Genomic DNA, 16,201 nt, shown 5'->3' on the forward strand with positions numbered 1-16,201 from the left:
TGATCTGGTTGTGCCACCATGGGAACACCAAAGCTACTGCTTTATACATTCTATTATATATCCCTAAAATGCCCTTCCCTTGGCTGATTCCTGGTGGCTGTAAAGACTCAGACCGTGTCAACTTTTCTGAGAAGGCTTCCCTAGCCTCTTCCCTTCCCACCCTCTGCATGTAATAAATGCTTGTTCTTGGGGCACGCTCCTAAGAGTCTGTCTCGGCATAGTCCCTGTTATGACTGTTGTTATACCTGTTTGCCAAGTGGTCTGTGAGTCCTCCAGAATGCCAGGGCCTATCTTTTTCTTTTTTTCTTTTTTTTTTTAGGCAAGAAATAGATTTATTAGGATAGGATGCTTGCGAAAGATGCAAGCGGGCAGGCACTGAAGCTCTGCCCGGAGGATCCGTGGGATACAGTTATTATCAGCCAAGGGGAGTGGCTATCTTTTTCAATTCTAAATCCCCAGTGCCTGGCATAGCCTCAAGCATAGCGTTGGCATTTGATAAACATTTGCTGGTGACTTTTTTTGTGCACCAGGTTCAGGATACACAATGATACTCTGTGGATCTAGGGGAACTCATGGTCTGGTGGGGCAATTCTCAAACTTTGGTCCTAGAACCCCTTGACAGTAGGGTTTGAAGATCAAAAAGCTTCTGGTACAGTGAGTAATATCTGTCAATACTCACCATATTAAAATGGAAACTGGGAGTTCCTGTTGTGGCTTAGCAGGTTAAGAACCCGTCTAATATCCATGAGGATGTGGGTTCGATTCCTGGCCCACTCACTGGGTTAAGGATCTGGTGTTGCTGTGAGTTGTGGTGTAGGTGGCTGATGCAGCTCGGATCTTGCACTGTGGCTGTGGCGTAGGCTGGTAACTGTAGCTCCATTTCAGCCCCTAGCCTGGGAACTTCCATATGCCAAAGGTGCAGCCCTAAAAAGAAAAAAAGTCACTATATTCACCTCCCCAAATTAGTGAGAGCATGGCAGTTATACATTTTCGCAAATTTCTTTAATATCAGGCTTGATAGAGGACAGTTGGATTCTCAAAATCTACTTGTGCTTTCTATCTGTTGCTGTGTATTGGTTGTTTGAAGTACTATATGTGAAAAAAAGTCTAGTCTCACACAGATACATAGTTGGAAAGAAGAATAGTATACAGTTAACCCTTAAATAAGACAAGGGTCTGCAAAGTTGAAAGGCCATAACTTAGCCCATTGTATGCTAGGTTCCTGTGTATTATAATTCTGCCTCCTCAGATTGACCCAACCTTGGATCATGTAATACTGTAGTAAGTTATCTTTTGATCCACATATAAGTGGACCAGTGCAGTTTACAGTTTACAGTGGCATTTGTAGCCTTTTCAGGTAATTGTGGATATTCTTCTTTGATATATCAACACTTGCCAGATGGTATTCTTTTAAGCGTTAGTTGTAAAATCCATTTTACTCGAAACCCTATCAATAACCTTTTGGTACACATTGGTGGTATTGCACTTTGGTTGGATCTTATATTTAGGGATAATTTTTTTTTTTTTTTTGCTTTTTAGGGCTGCACCCGCGGCATATGGAGGTTCCCAGGCTAGGGGTTGAATCAGAGCTACAGCTGCAGGCCTACACCACATCCACAGCAACTTGGGATCTAAGCTGAGTCTGCCACCTACACCACAGCTCACAACATGGCCAGATCCTTTACCCACTGGCTGAGGCCAAGGATCGAACCCGCAACCTCATGGTTCCTAGTCGGATTCGTTTCCACTGCGCCACGACAGGAGCTCCAATTCACAGATAAATTCATAACATCATGCGTTGGTCATTTGGAAAATGACTTACTGAGCTGTGTGGGATGTTCTAAATATCAACACATTTCATTATTTATTATTAAAAATCATGATGGTTTCAATAAAAAAAAGTTTGTTTTATGTTTGGGGAAGCTGATACAAGTTTTCTAAAATTTTAATGTTCACTTGAAAGCTTGAATTATATCATTGGCAACAAATACTGCCAGGTTTTTCACTAGTGACAGACTGTTCCTTTTTGAGAAAAGATCTGCCAGATACCCAAGTCTGATAACCATGGTTTGTCTGGCAATCATTCTTTATAGTAAATGCGTTCCATGAAAGGAGTTCCTGTTGTGGCTCAGTGGAAACAAATCTGACTAGCATCCATGAGGACCCAGGTTTGATCCCTGGCCTCGCTCAGAGGGTTAAGTATCCGGTGTTGCCATGAGCTGTGGTGTAGGTCACAGACATAGCTCAGGTCCTGCATTGCTATGGCTGTATATGTAGGCCGACAGCTGTAGCTGATTCAACCCCTAGCCTGGGGACCTCCATATGCCACATGTGTGGCCCTAAAAAGACAAAAAAAAAAAAAATGTGCTCCATGAAAAAGCAGCTAATTCAGCTCACAACTCAAAGGATCGTCTGAGTGCTTTTCTTGAGACACTGTCATACTTCAGTGTATGGCAGAAGTGTTCTGTGCATACTTCCCAGTTTCATCACACAGAATGTTGACAAGACTTGTCACTAAAGTATTTTAAGATTTAATAAAATTAACATTTTTTTTTTCTGCTTCATCGGGGAGATTTCTTAAAGTGCCAATGCATGGTGGTGAAGACTGCGATGATTGTTGGTACAGTTTGGGCTACTGCTGATTTATACTAAGGCAGTTTACCCACAGTGTTCTCGCACTGTCAGCGTCAATGTTGACACTGTGAAAAAGGAAAATAATGTTTAGTATTATTATGAAAATAATTGTGACCTTATGGACCCCCGAAAGGGTCTTGGGAATCCCTAGGGGCCTGAGGGCCAATCACATTTTAAGAACTGCTGGCCTAATGAGTATTTGAGTCTCTCCCCAGAAGGCTCCGAGGCATCACTAGTGAGAGGGACATGACTGGTGCCAGTTGCTGAGGATATGGCAGGGAAGTGGTAGCAGGAGCAAGCAGCTGCCCTGGGCTCATAGCTGGAGAAGTTCAAAACAGCCTGGACTACCACTTGGGGAAGTTGTAAAATGGATTTAATCTCTAAGGTCCTCAACGATGGTAGGACATTGAACGTGGGGTGCACGGGCTCCAGCAGTATGTACTGTAGTTGCCAGTCTGCGTCAGAGAGGTGATAATACGTCTCTATTTTCCAGTGCTTAGCACAGGCATGGCTAGGTAAATATTGAATGACTTAATCACAGGTGACAGGAGTGATGGTGGAGGAAGGAAGTTGGCACTTCCCCTAAAGGTCTGCCCTGGAGAGAACAAAGTAATTCCATCACTTTAATGGCGTGGGAGTAGATGTCATGGCTTCAAGGTGACAGAATAGCAGCAGATGGGTGGTTCTACTTGGAAGGAGATGCAAGGAAATAACAAACTGGGCAACAGGGCAGGTTAAAGAATCATGCATGAAAATAGTGCATATCTGAGAGGACCCCCAGGTAGTCAGTCCATGGCAGCGTGGGTAAATGTGGGAGGAAGTGGAAGCACACACAGCACCCAGCTCCCTGACCAACTCCCTCCATTCAGGGCCCCCGCCCGGGTTAGCAGGCTAGCTGGAACAGCGCTGCCCGCACCTGCCTGGCCACTAGGGGAGCTCTGGCCCGGCCTATGCGGCCTCTTGCCTGGGTCAGGCTTTTTCAGTTCCTTTTCTTCTTTTTTGCTGTTCTAGGCAGGAGTAGCAACAAGGTCTGGAGGACCTAGAAGTGCTCAACCCGGCCAACAGTTGAACTTGAGGCAGCCTCAGTTTGGATTTTTTGCTTGTGCACTGCCTTGGCCAACTCTGTGGCCACAGTTCTCTTAGGCTCAGACACTTGTATCCTGTAGGCTTATTATGTTCAGCAAAGCTGCTTTTGAAAATTCGGATTTGGCCAGGGACTGGATTTGTTTGCATACTCTGATCAGTGATGAAGAACAGAGGGTCTCCGGTAGCCACAAAGAGCAGTGGCAGCTGGTGTTCTGGCAACAGAAGAATGACGCTTGGTGAGGCGTAGGCGCTGGCCAGTGAGATAGGGGATGACAGGAGTATGACTCCTCAGGGACAACTTCCTGACGAGGATGACTTTAGGGATCTGGGAGCAAGTAGGAGGAAGGGGCATCGGGACAAATCGCTAGTCTGCCCACCTCTATTTCTGAGCCAGAACAAGCTGGGTGACGGAACTCACTCCCATTCTCTTCCCCAGTGCCCTGGGGTGGCGGCGGGGGGTGGGGGTGGGGGTGGGGGACGGGCAGAGAGGAGACTCTGCCTTCCCCTCAGGAAGCCCGGCAGAGGCTGTAGGCAGAATCACCTTTATTGGAGCATGACTTGTGTGGGGCTGACACCTCCATGGCCCCCACAGGTAGCTGGGGGTGGGGGTAATAGTATAAAAAGGAATGAGTAGATCGGAGGCTGTGGGCACTGGCTGGAAGCTGCTGGCAGGGTGGAGCGGGCTGGGGCCCTGGCAGGTTCAGACTGAGGTACAGCAGCGTTAATAATACTCTTGGAGCGTTAATACTCTGGGGAGGGGCAGGCACTTAGGGGCCCTAGGGCATGAAGGCACTTGGAGTCGGGAAGGGACAGGGGATGTGCAGCGGGACTGGGCAGGGCCAGGCCCGGGGTTTGGCAGGCACTTTGGGGAGTGCTGGGGTTGGGCAGGCTGGGCCCGACAGCCCAGAAGGCTTTGGTAGTGGCAGGCACAGTCTCTGGGCTGGGTCCACATTAAGTAGAAGCGACGGCCCTAGTGCTCATCTCGAAGCTCTGAAGGAAGGAATTTGTACTGTTGCTGCCGGATCTGCGCCAGCTTCTTCCGTGCCTCTTCCAGCTCTCGTTCCTTCCGAAGCATCTCTTCCTGGGCGGCAATGATCTGAGGGGTGGAGATCAGGGACTCGGTTCAGTGAGTACACGCGTTAGGGTTTCAGGTAGTTGGGACTGGTGCAGACCTCGGGACTGCCCTGCTGACAGCGTCCCTCAGAGTGTCTGGGGCAGGGCTTACCTGGGCGATGCCCCCAACCATCTTCTCCTTCACCACCACCGTCTCATTCTCTGGTTCTTCAAAGGCTGCAGCCTTCTGTGCCGCCTTCACCAGGTTATCCGAGGCTCGCTTCACCGCGTTGCCAGCAGCCTGGGTAGAGGAGGCAGCACGAGGTTGGGAACTCAGGTAGGGGCCCAGCTGAGAGAGCCCCTCAAGTCCCTCACAGAAAGCATGTCTTGGGGTGACAGTTTTAAAGCAGCACAGCTCGGAGTTCCCATTGTGGCGCAGTGGTTAACGAATCCCACTAGGAACTGTGAGGTTGCGGGTTCGATCCCTGGCCTTGCTCAGTGGGTTAAGGATCCGGCGTTGCCATGAACTGTGGTGTAGGTCGCAGATGTGGCTTGGATCCCAAGTTGCTATGGCTCCGGCATAGGCCAGGAGCAACAGCTCCAATTGGACCACTAGCCTGGGAACCTCCATATGCTGTGAGTACGGCCCTAGAAAAGACCAAAAAAAAAAAAAAAAAGATAAAGCAGCACAGCTTAAGGTACAATGGGATGGGTCCAGGTTCCTCACCTGAAGCCGTTTCATTGCCTCAGAGTCCTGGTCAGCCTTGACCTTGCAGGCCACGAGGAGCTGGGCTGTGGAGGCAGCGACCTGCTTGGCTGATGAGATGAGCTTCTCCTGGCTGGCATGGCCTTGTACAGCTGCGTTGGCTGCTTCACACAGATTGTTGGTGGCTGCAGCCACCATCCGGGCCTAAAGCAGGGAGATTAGATTAAAATACGCCTCCTGGCCTGGTCCATCCCCTCTCCAGCCTTCTCAAGTCTCTTAAGCTCAGAGGGATCTAGGGGGAATTATACACTCACAGCAGAAATGAGGCCCTGGGACCATTGCCCATCATCCAGTGCATTGGCTGGAATGGCGCCCACCTGTGGAGGAAGGAGGGAGCCTGCTTAGACCTGTGCTCTTGGCAGGTACTAAGAGCCTACACCGGCTATAACGCGGGCGTAGACCGCAAAGCTGCTGCTATCCTCATTCTTGTGGGTATCTTGAGTCCCTACCTTCCCTTGGGCCACCAGTTCCCTCTGGGCAGCTGATGCAGCCTTCACCAGGGCACTGGTGGCTGCTGCAATAGACTTGGCAGCTTCCAATATTTGCTCCTCAAAGTTCAAGGACTCATCTGCCTCCTGCAGGGAAGAGACAAAGGTTGCCGAGGGAGATGCAAAGTAAGAGGGGCTGAAGGTGGAGACATTCTGAAGGTAGGGAAGAGGGAGGGAGCAGGACTGACCTTGGGTTTGGCCCGGGGCTTCAGCTGCTCCAGCTTTTTGGCTGCAGCCTCAATGGCAGCAGCAGCTCCCAGGAGCTCGTTCTCAGCAATGACTGTGGGATCCTCTGGGTCCACCCATTCTGTTCCTGGTGGGATGAAGGGGGGGAAGGCAGGGGCTGAGGCAGAGCAGGGAGGTCACTGGACAGCATGGTTACTATCACCAGGGCCCTGGCACCTGTGGGGCAGAGAATGGCTCCGAGCAGACAAGCAGGAAGTAGACATCTCCCTGGGACAAGGGGTCCCTCCCCTCCCTGCCCCTGGTCACCCTACCCTTCATGGCCTCAGCAGCCTGGATGAGCTCAGTGACTGAACCAGCCACACGCTTTGAGTGCCCCGTCAGTTGCTGTTTCAGTTCTGGGCTTGGCTTCTGCAGGGTCTGGGGAGGATGAGGGCAGGGAGCAGAGAGCATCAGATCTTAGCTTCTACTCTGACCTGTGAAAACAAGGCAGACCACGCCCCCCCCCCCCCCCCCGACGACCCCAGCCCTAGACCACTCCACACTACAGCCTCAAACACCACACAGCCTGTCGAGGTGCACTCCGGGCATCACACTGCACACGTGGTGAAGACAGCGGGGCTGTGTGTCACTCACCGGCTGACAAGGAGCAAGGAGAATGATGAAAGGAGAAGAAAGAAGAGATGACGAGGGGGAGGTCAGGTGGGAAAGAGAGGAGATAAGAAAAGGAAGAGTTGAGTGGGAGAACCAAAGACCCTAAAATGATCGGGGCCCCAGTGAAAGGGAGACTTGGAAACAAGAACAGATTTGGGGAATAGATGGTGGGGTGGGGAGGAGATTTGAACAAGAAATTGGAGAACAGGGTCTAAGTGGGAAGAGGACTGCGTATTCAGGGAGGCTGGCGTGAGGAGTAGACAGCTCCCGCCTTACCAGCAGCACGTGGTCCAGTAGTTCCAGGTAGCCGTTGGCACACTCCCGGCCATAGTGCAGGGCTCGAAGCCGCACATCAGGGGCCACATCTGGGTGGAAGGCTGCTTCCTACACCACAGAGTAATATGTGAGCTTTAGGATTGCAAAGAGTTCCCAGTCCCCCAAGACCCTGCATTTTCTCCCCTACCATGTTCCGCCCTAAAGCTGCCTCAAGCTTCTGCCTCACCACCAGCATTTCTACCTTGCAAGCCCGAAGCATATCTGCAATAGCACGACGACTTAGATTGGCTGTGGCAATGACATCTTCCTGGCGACAAGAGTTCCCGGCAGCAACAGCCTTGGCTGTTGCCATGGTGATACCCTTGGTCATGCGGATAAAATCTTCTGGGGTAGAGGTCTTGGCAGGTGGCTCTGGGGAACAGAAGACCTGTTGGGGTGGAACAAGAAGAAAACTTCCACAGTGAGTGAGGCTGTACGATAAGGTAGCACTCGTACGATCTGGTTCATTCATCCACGTGTTCAGTTAACAAGTATTTGTCATAGGTCAAGTGCTCAGAGACTTTCACGCATTCACAGCTAATATAATAGAAGGCAGCTGGTCATCACTTCTTTTGTTTTGTTTTTGTTTTTTTGGGTTTTTTTGGCTGTACCACTGACATGCAGAAGTTCCTGGGCCAGGGATCAAACCCACATCACAGCAGTAGCCCTGGCCTCAGCAGTGACAATGCCAGATACTTAACCTGTTGAGCCACCAGGGAACTGCATGGATCTATTTCAATCATCATGATTGCTTTGCAAAGTAGATATGGTAATTCTCATCTTTTTTTTTTTTTTTGGTCTTTTTGCCTTTTCTAGGGCCACTTCTTGCGGCATATGGAGGTTCCCAGGCTAGGGGTCTAATCAGAGCTGTAGCTGCCAGCCTATGCCAGAGCCACAGCAACACCAGATCTGAGCTGTGTCTGCAACTTACACCACAGCTCAGGATAATGCCAGATCCTTAACTCACTGAGCAAGGCCAGGGATCCAACCCAAGCGGATTCGTTTCCACTGTGCCATGACGGGAACGCCTATTTTTTTTAATTTTTAAAATTTTTGGCTGCCCCATGGCATATGGAGCTCCCAGGCCAGGGGTCAGATCCGAGCCATAGTCTCGACCTAAGCCACACCTGTGGCAACGCCAGATCCTTAACCCACCGTGCTGGGGTGGGGATTGAACCTATGACCCAGAGCTCACAGGATGCAGCCAATCCCACTGCACCACAGTGGGAACTCTGTGGGAGACCATTTTAAGTATATGGTAGAGCATGAAAAACTAGGATGCCAAATGGGGAGCATCAAGGAATGCCCTAGAATATAGTGCTCTGAGGAAAAGATTCTCGAGACCTCGACTCTCAGAACAAGGACCTTATACTTTTACGTAACATGTAAAAATCATAAAAGTATTTTGATGTATGTGTTCATGCAACAAACCACTGAAGATAAGTGAGTTGGCAGATTCTGTGTGAGGTGCTAGGGCGCAGTGGGGAATAAGGTAGACAGAGTCCTTGTTCTCGTGGCGCTTATGTTCTGGTTTTGGATACAGATGACAAGTAGGTAAACATGCAGAAAAACTAGACTGTGGAGGAAAAAAAGAGGGTGCTGTGAGGAAACATGAAAACAAAGTCCTTTTTCAGAAAGGTGGTCAGGGAAGGCCTCTGTGAAGAGGGGGCCTTTTAAGCTGAAGCCTCAGTAATTAGAAGGAGCCAGTTCAAAAAGCTGGAAGACGGAGTTTCCTTCATGGCTCAGAGGTTAACAAACCTAACTAGGAACCATGAGGACGCAGGTTCGATCCCTGGCCTTGCTGTTGGTTAAGGATCTGGTGTTGCCGTGAGCTGTAGTGTAGGTCACAGACGAGGCTCGGATCCCATGTTGTTGTGGCTCTGGCATAGGCCAGCAGCTGTGGCTCTGATTCGACCCCTAGCCTGGGAACCTCCATATGCTGCAGGCGCGGCCCTGAAAAGAAAAAAAAAAGCTGGAAGACAGCAAGAGCAGGGGCCTGTGGTGGGTGGGAGCCCCGAGGGCAGCGGGCCTGGGGCAGGGAGATGTGGGGAGCAGCCTGAGGACAGACTGGGAAGGTCAGCAGGGCCTTGGGGCTGGGAAGACAATGGTAAGGAGCGTGGATTTTACCCCAGGGGCAGGACAGTCACCAAAGGGTTATAAGCACTGAAGTGACATAATCTAATCTACATATTTAAAAGATGATTCTGGCTACTGTGTGGAGAGCATGGATTAGAGGGGGTGAGTCGGGGAAGCAGGAGAGCAGAGCGATGCTATCACATAAACACAGCTAAGAGCTGATGATGGTTTGGACAAGGCAGCAGCAGAGGTGGGGAAAGGGGAAAATGACAGCTATTTGGAGGGAGCACTAAAAGGACTGCAGATGGGCTCAGATGTGGGCAGCGAGAGAAAGAGGTTAAAGCTGGGTTTCTGCCTTGAGGAACTGAGTTACTAAAAGGTGCCATTTACTGAGATTCGGAAAGGCGAGGGAAGGATCAGGTTTGGGAGACAGAAAGTTACAAGTTTCAATTTAGACATCTCCAAGGAGAGGTAGAAACACAAGGTCAGAAAAATGACTCATGTGGAGTTCCCGTTGTGGCTCAGTGGTTAACGAATCTGACTAGGAACTATGAGTCGGGTTCGATCCCTGCCCTTGCTCAGTGGGTTAACGATCCGGCGTTGCCGTGAGCTGTGGTGTAGGTCGCAGATGCAGCTCGGATCCTGCGTTGCTGTGGCTCTGGCGGAGGCCGGCGGCTACAGCTCCGATTCAACCCCTAGCCTGGGGATCTCCATATGCTGCAGCAGCAGCCCAAGAAAATGGCAAAAAGACAAAAAAAAAGAAAAAAGGAAAATGGATCATGCTAATTTTTTAGTATATGTGCTGCTGAAGCAAGCACTAGGTTGGAAGAATGAATTTAGAAGTTAGATGAGTAGGAAAGATGAAAGTGACAGACACTGAAGGTGGGGAGACCAGGTAGAAAGCGGGCACAGCAGTCAAAGTGAGGGACAGTGTTGACACTGGGCCCAGAGAGGAGAGAGAAAAGGAAGCGAGAATGGAGGAGGGTGGCCGGCCAGACCTGGCGATGGCCTGCATATGGCGAGTAAGGCATGAAGTCAAGGATGACTGAGGGGGAGCTTCAGGACCCGGAGGCGGTCCCCACGGTCAGGGGGACGGAGCACATCAGGAAGGAAGGACAGCTGGCTGGGAGGCACTGCAGCCCCGTGCTGACGCCATTCAGAAATAACGAAACTCAGAACTGGAAGTCAGCTTGTTAGCGGACAGCAGTGAGAGTGGTTACACTTGCCAAAGAAGAGGGCAGAGTGCGAAGGCGGTTTGTGCAATTCTGGGAAGGGCTCTAGGCCTCTACGTTTACTAGGTCGAAGGGGATTCAATGACAACTGCAGAAGAGATGTGAGAGACAAGAGAAGAGCCAGTGTCAAGAGGGCCAGAGTAAGAGAGGCTTTCAAAGAGTGGCTTGTTGGAGTTCCCGTAGTGGCGCAGTGGTTGACGAATGTGATTAGGAACCATGAGGTTGTGGGTTGGATCCCTGGCCTCGCTCAGTGGGTTAAGGATCCGGCGTTGCCGTGAGCTGTGGTGTAGGTCACAGATGTGGCTCAGATCCCACGTTGCTGTGACTGTGGCGTAGGCCGGTGGCTACAGCTCCGATGGGACCCCTAGCCTGGGAACCTCCATATGCCGTGGGAGCAGCCCAAGAAGCAGCAAAAAGACAAAAAAAAAAAAAAAAGGAGCGGTTTGCTCAGTGAGTCAGTTGCTTTGGAAATGTTTGAAGATGATGAAGGCCAAGAGGTGGCCTCTGCATGTGGCAACTGCATGTGGCAACTAAGAGGCCGCCAAGACCAGAGAATGCGGAAGGATGAAGAAGGTGGGTGTTGAATGCTAGGGAGCAAGCAGCTGGAGGAGGGGAAGACACAAGCGTGGCTCCTGCTGGGCAGCGAGCAGGAACTTGTGGGTTGACACCTTTGTGAGTGGGTGTGCGGCGCGGTTCACGACCTAGCACGACCTGCTCTCAGACCCGAGTCCCCAATGCCTCAACTTGCACTCACCGCCAGCTCCTGCCGTATGTGCTCTGTGGTTGCCTCCAGGGCCCGTGTGCCTTTGGTGGCCTCATCCTCCACAGCTTTCACGGTCTTGAGCAGGGATGTCACATTGGTCACCATCACCTGGGGACGTCAGAGGAGGTGGGAGAGAGATCGTCTTAAGGATCAGGAGGAAGCACAGTGATCCATTCCCCCTCCTGAAGGTGTTCTCATCCCCTCTGACCTTGGCAGAGTTCTTGAGCTGCCAGACGGCAGGGTCATCCCCGACTTTGCCAGCTGCAGCCTTTGTTGCGCTGATGAGGTCTCCCAGGGCCTTGGCCACGTCTTTCACGGCATTGATCAGCACTACCTGTGTGGGAGAGCAGAGACTCCTGTCTATGGGAAGAAAATGGGGAGCAGGAAGTGGTCCTGGCCACCCCTGGGGATGTCAGGTGGCTACCTGGGTCTCAGGGTCCTCGGCTCCCAGGCTGGCTGCGCCCAGCTTGACCACATCAGCGAGGCGGGTGATGGTGGCCACGGAGGACTGGGCAGCTTGGGCCAACTTCTCCTGGCTCCCAGCTGCGTTCTGCACCAGGACCTTGGTGTCCTCCACCAGCACCTTGGCCGTCTTCAAGATGCCCTCCCTGAGGGAGCGCCCAGCCCAGTCAGCGCTGCTCAGGCACCGTCCCCGCCCCCCGGCCCCGCCTCCACAAGGCCCTGTCCCCGCCTCACCGGTGGTCAGCGAATGTCTCCGCCCCCTCGCGGTTGAGCGTGCCGGCGGTGGCAAACATGATGGTGGTGTCCAGGTCGGCAATGATGCCGGACACGGCACTGGCTGCCGTGATGCAGGCCTGGGTGCCACGATTCCCGGCCTGGAGCGCAGCCAGCACGTGGGAGACCTGGGCGAGAAGAGGGGTTTGGTGATGGTGGTAGGGGCCCCGTGAAAGGGATAGGTGATGGGGGTGCCTGAGAGATGCCACGGAGAGGGCTGGGAAGGTCGGAGGAGGGTGGGGAAGGTGGCAGGGTTTGGGAGCCCCAGTCCGAGGGGATGAGCAAGGCCACCTTCTCAGAGACTCTCCGGGCACACTCTATGAGCTCCTTCTTCGTGTAGGCGTCACTGGGGCTGCACTGGAGGGCGCCTGCCTTGGTGACCAGAGCAGCACATCCGTGCCCCAGCTCCTGTACCCGGTGCTTGATGTGGGCACCTATCTGTGAGCAGATGGAGAAGAGAGATGGATTTTTACGAGAGGCACTCGGGTACCTCCACTGCGCTTGGAGGCGTCACTAAGAAGCTAAAACAAACAGGCATCGCAAACAAAAGGGGTCATGAGAAAAAGTGCCCAGCACAGCCTTGTCCCGTCAGGAGGCTGCCTCCCACACGTGGAAAATAATAGCCTGTGGGCACCAGCTGTGAGGCCCGTGTTAAGCTCAGTGAGGAGGAGGGGAGCAGCACTTCAGGCTGGGTGTTTGCATCAGAGGCCGTGGCTTACAATTTGGCCTGCGTGCGGTTGTGGAGGGGTTTGGGGCTGAGGATTAGATGTGTCATGCTAAGATCCAATTACTTGCTTTCTTGGAAAGCCAGGAGCTTAGGGAAGGAAGAGCTTCAGGGCTTTGCAACATGGAAGAACTAGGAAGGGAACACAGGCTTGCAACACAGCAGAGAAGGCCCAGAGGAGGGTCAGCAGAGGAAAGAGTGGCAGACAGGGAAATCTCCAGACCCAGGGCTGTCTTCTTCATGCTGGTGACTGAAGGCTTTGATCCCATCCCTACACAGGGCCCTGATCCCTGTTCTGTGGAGTGGCCCCGAGGATGCGCTCCCCTTTCTTTGAAAGACCGGAAGGGGGTGAGGGTGGCACCCTCCCGGAGGCTGGCATGGGACACTCTGCTGGGATTTTCTGTGGGGGGCAGAGGGAAGGTCTGAAGTGCCTCCAAGTTACCTCTTCATTTTCAGCAGCCACAGCTGCAGGCTTGGCCTCTGACGCCAGACGGCCATAGTCACTGGTCAGCTGGTTCGCAAGAGGCCCCAGCTCCTCAGGGCTGGTGTTTGACTTGGTTACCTGGTGAAAATGGAAGAAGTGAAATTCTGTCTAAACGCACCTCTCCAAGGTGCGTCCTCTCCTCCTCTCCCGCACTCACCATCTCCTGAACAGTGACAGCAATGGCCTTGGCTGTCCGCACCATGGTTGTCTGGTAATCCACGAAGGAGCCCTCTGGTTCACCCATCGGTCCTTCATCTAGCTGGAGGGGGAGAACGGAGGAAGGGGAAAGACTGTGGGTCTCTGCCACTGGGCACAGGGGCCCTGGTCCCCAGGCTGTGTCCACAGGCACCCCAAGACTCTAACCTGGTTGATGGCCTGGGTGATGGAGTCCACCATGCCGCCGACAACACCAGCGGCACTGGCTGCCTCATTGAGGGTGGTTGTCAGGTCCTCCACGGCCTCTGTCATCATCTGCACGGCCTCCTCCAGGGCTTCCTGGGTGTGAGCTGCTTGCTGTGGGGCAGGGTGAGTGAGTGAGTTGGGGGCCCGGGTGTGCCTGCTTCTTTGACTTCTTGCTAGTAGCAGCCCCTCAACCCAGCCCTCCGTACCTTGGGGTTACCGCCAGCTTCCTTGGCTGTGTACAGCAACTGCAGGGCCGACTCAGCCAAGGTTTTAGTCTGGTCCAGGAGCGCCATCTGCTGTGGGTGGCTCAGGGTCTTGGAGGCAGCACCCACTGCAGCCAGGGTGAGTGGCTCAAAGTACTGGGCCATCTGGGACACCTGGGGCAAGGGGTTGGACTGGGGGTCAGCCGCGCCAGGCACCCTTGCTCACCCAACTCCACACCTGCCACGCGTCTCTGCAGGTACCTTGTGTCCTAGCTGGGAGGCTTCAGCCCGTGCGGCACTGGCCAGCGGCTCAATAAGATGGGAGATCTCCTGCACTGCAGTGAGCATCTGGGTGTGCAAGGCCTGGGGAGGAAGTGAACTTTAGCCCGACTGTGACCTGCAAAAGGACCCTCTGGGCTCACCAGACCCCACTCTTCCCTCCACACCCAGCTAACCCGCTGGGCGTGTTTCATTCCCTCGATGTCTCTAGGAAACCCCCACCCAGATCCCCCATCTTCCTCACATCTGCCGGTCCTCCTGCTAGATACAAGCTTCACAGGACCCCTTCCCTCTCACCTCCTGAGAGATCCCCTCACGGGGAGCAAGCTGCTGGCTGACTGCAGCAAGGGAAGCCTGGTCCAGGTCTCGTAGACAGCTGTTCAGAGCTGCAATGGCCGTCTCACACTCCAGCTGCCCTGGAGCCTTGTCCCTGCAGACACATCACAGGCTCCAACACCAGGAACATGCTTAAGCATGAGGCTGGCCTCCCTCTCCCCGTGTCCCCCAAATCCTGGACAGCAGGTGGCCTCCAGCAATATCCCATCTCATTGCCCACCCCTCCCTTCTGCCACAACCTATGTCCCCCAGTCACAATGGTTCTCTGCTGAGCCCCCCATACCTCATGCTTGTAATGAGCTTCTTGATGGAGTCAGAGACAGTGCGGGAGTGGCCAGCCAGCACTGACCAGCGTGGCGGGTCCCGAGGATTGACTGCCAGGGCCCGGGCTGTCTGGATCAGGCCCCCGGCACTCTCCAACATTGTCTTGGCAGAGATCACAATGGGCTCCATGGCAGCCCGGCCCTGGGGAGAGTGGAGGCAGGGCACTCAGTCTCCAGACCTCTGGGGAGATGAGGTGGCTGCCGGGCCATCAGTTCTCCCTTCACACCGCCTCACCTCAGGGCTGATCTGCGCAGGAACGCTGGAGAACTCAGGGTTGGATGCAAAGGCGCTGAGATTGTCCACAGCCTCCAGCAGAGGGGCCGTTGCTGCTCGGCACTGGGCACGGTTCTCCTCTGTGAAGGCCCCGTCTAGTGCCTGCAGTGGGAGTGACAGGGGGGCCCTCAGGACAGACGGTAGGCAGAGGCGGTGAAGCCCGGGTCTCCCTCCAGGTCTTAACGAGTGTGGGGAGAGGCTGGTGATGACCAGCGTGGGCAGGAAAGGTCTTGGGTCAGGCGGGTGGGTTTGGCAAAAGGCCTCAGGGAATGACATCGGGTCCAGGGAGGGAAGCCTGGCCAGGTCAGGGACAGGCTGAGAATTCAAACACGGAACCTTGATGGTCTTGACAAGATTGGCTGTGCTGTTGGCCACCTCCTTGGCCGATTGTACGAATTGGCGCTTGGCAGTAGGATTGGCGGTACGAGCAGAAGCCAGGCGGCAGCTGTTACACAGCGCGGAGGTGTGTTTGGCCACAATGGTGGCTGCAGAGAGCACCTGAGGAGACAGAAATGGGGAAGAGCCATGATGAGGGCGGGAGGGAAGTGCCCACCCCAGGGAGGGGCCCCTTTAGCTTGGGGGATGGAGAGCAATACCTTCGGAGTCTAATTAGGAAAAACAGAGTCACCAGAAAAGTCAAGATCTGGAAGGCAGAAGACGTATGGATGAACAGGGTGTGGGGGAAGGAAGACGAAAAGCTGACACGCTAATGGAGAAATCCTAACAGGCTCGGGAGGAGAGTGAGCTCAGATGTCCACAGGGAAGGGCCGAACCCGGCAGGAACCGAAGTGACAGTGAGAAACATGAGGAGACAATTAGCCAGAGAAGCTGCATGTGGAAAGTCAGAGGTGGGGCTCTGCCCTCTCCTTCCCCACGTGTCCTGCAGCAACCCGCGACCCCCCAAGGGGCTGGGCCGTCCTAGCTCAGCAGCCTTTCCCAGACTTGCCCACAGTACCTGTCCCCTTGGGTTACCTGGGCCTGGGTGCAGCCAGGCTCCCCCAAACTCTGACAGGCCATCTGAATTGCCTGGTTTGCGCGGGCAAACTGCGTGGGCTCCACCAGCCCTTGCTGTCCAGCTTGGCTGTTGGGGTCAGAGACACCAACCAGATAGGCAGCCTGGGGAGAGAGAAGAGGTGGGGTGAGGAATAAGGCATAGTCCTCAGGTGGGACTTGAACAGCGACAGTGGGGAC

General features: G+C 53.6%; 1 protein-coding gene across 2 annotated transcripts in view; it reads right to left on the bottom strand.

The window, feature by feature from the left end:
- Positions 1–4,246: 4,246 nt before the first annotated feature.
- Positions 4,247–16,201, bottom strand: part of TLN1 (talin 1) — a 34,283-nt gene continuing 22,328 nt past the window's right edge. The window contains exons 34-58 of one of the 2 annotated variants that reach the window (XM_047767869.1): positions 15,983–16,126; positions 15,347–15,508; positions 14,972–15,112; positions 14,697–14,878; positions 14,375–14,507; positions 14,060–14,161; positions 13,802–13,972; positions 13,557–13,706; positions 13,351–13,452; positions 13,152–13,271; positions 12,277–12,423; positions 11,947–12,113; positions 11,675–11,858; positions 11,459–11,584; positions 11,242–11,358; positions 7,382–7,567; positions 7,141–7,248; positions 6,847–6,849; positions 6,525–6,630; positions 6,216–6,340; positions 5,989–6,114; positions 5,794–5,856; positions 5,501–5,683; positions 4,946–5,074; positions 4,247–4,816 (exon numbers count right to left, since the gene is read on the bottom strand). In XM_047767869.1, the coding sequence (XP_047623825.1) occupies positions 4,691–4,816; positions 4,946–5,074; positions 5,501–5,683; positions 5,794–5,856; positions 5,989–6,114; positions 6,216–6,340; positions 6,525–6,630; positions 6,847–6,849; positions 7,141–7,248; positions 7,382–7,567; positions 11,242–11,358; positions 11,459–11,584; positions 11,675–11,858; positions 11,947–12,113; positions 12,277–12,423; positions 13,152–13,271; positions 13,351–13,452; positions 13,557–13,706; positions 13,802–13,972; positions 14,060–14,161; positions 14,375–14,507; positions 14,697–14,878; positions 14,972–15,112; positions 15,347–15,508; positions 15,983–16,126 (3,303 nt within the window). In that variant the 3' untranslated portion in view covers positions 4,247–4,690. The remainder of the gene's footprint in view (positions 4,817–4,945; positions 5,075–5,500; positions 5,684–5,793; positions 5,857–5,988; positions 6,115–6,215; positions 6,341–6,524; positions 6,631–6,846; positions 6,850–7,140; positions 7,249–7,381; positions 7,568–11,241; positions 11,359–11,458; positions 11,585–11,674; positions 11,859–11,946; positions 12,114–12,276; positions 12,424–13,151; positions 13,272–13,350; positions 13,453–13,556; positions 13,707–13,801; positions 13,973–14,059; positions 14,162–14,374; positions 14,508–14,696; positions 14,879–14,971; positions 15,113–15,346; positions 15,509–15,982; positions 16,127–16,201) is intronic. The other variant, XM_047767870.1, reaches the window with a different exon arrangement.

This window comes from Phacochoerus africanus, chromosome 2 (assembly GCF_016906955.1).
Source record: "Phacochoerus africanus isolate WHEZ1 chromosome 2, ROS_Pafr_v1, whole genome shotgun sequence".
Lineage (NCBI taxonomy): Eukaryota > Metazoa > Chordata > Mammalia > Artiodactyla > Suidae > Phacochoerus > Phacochoerus africanus.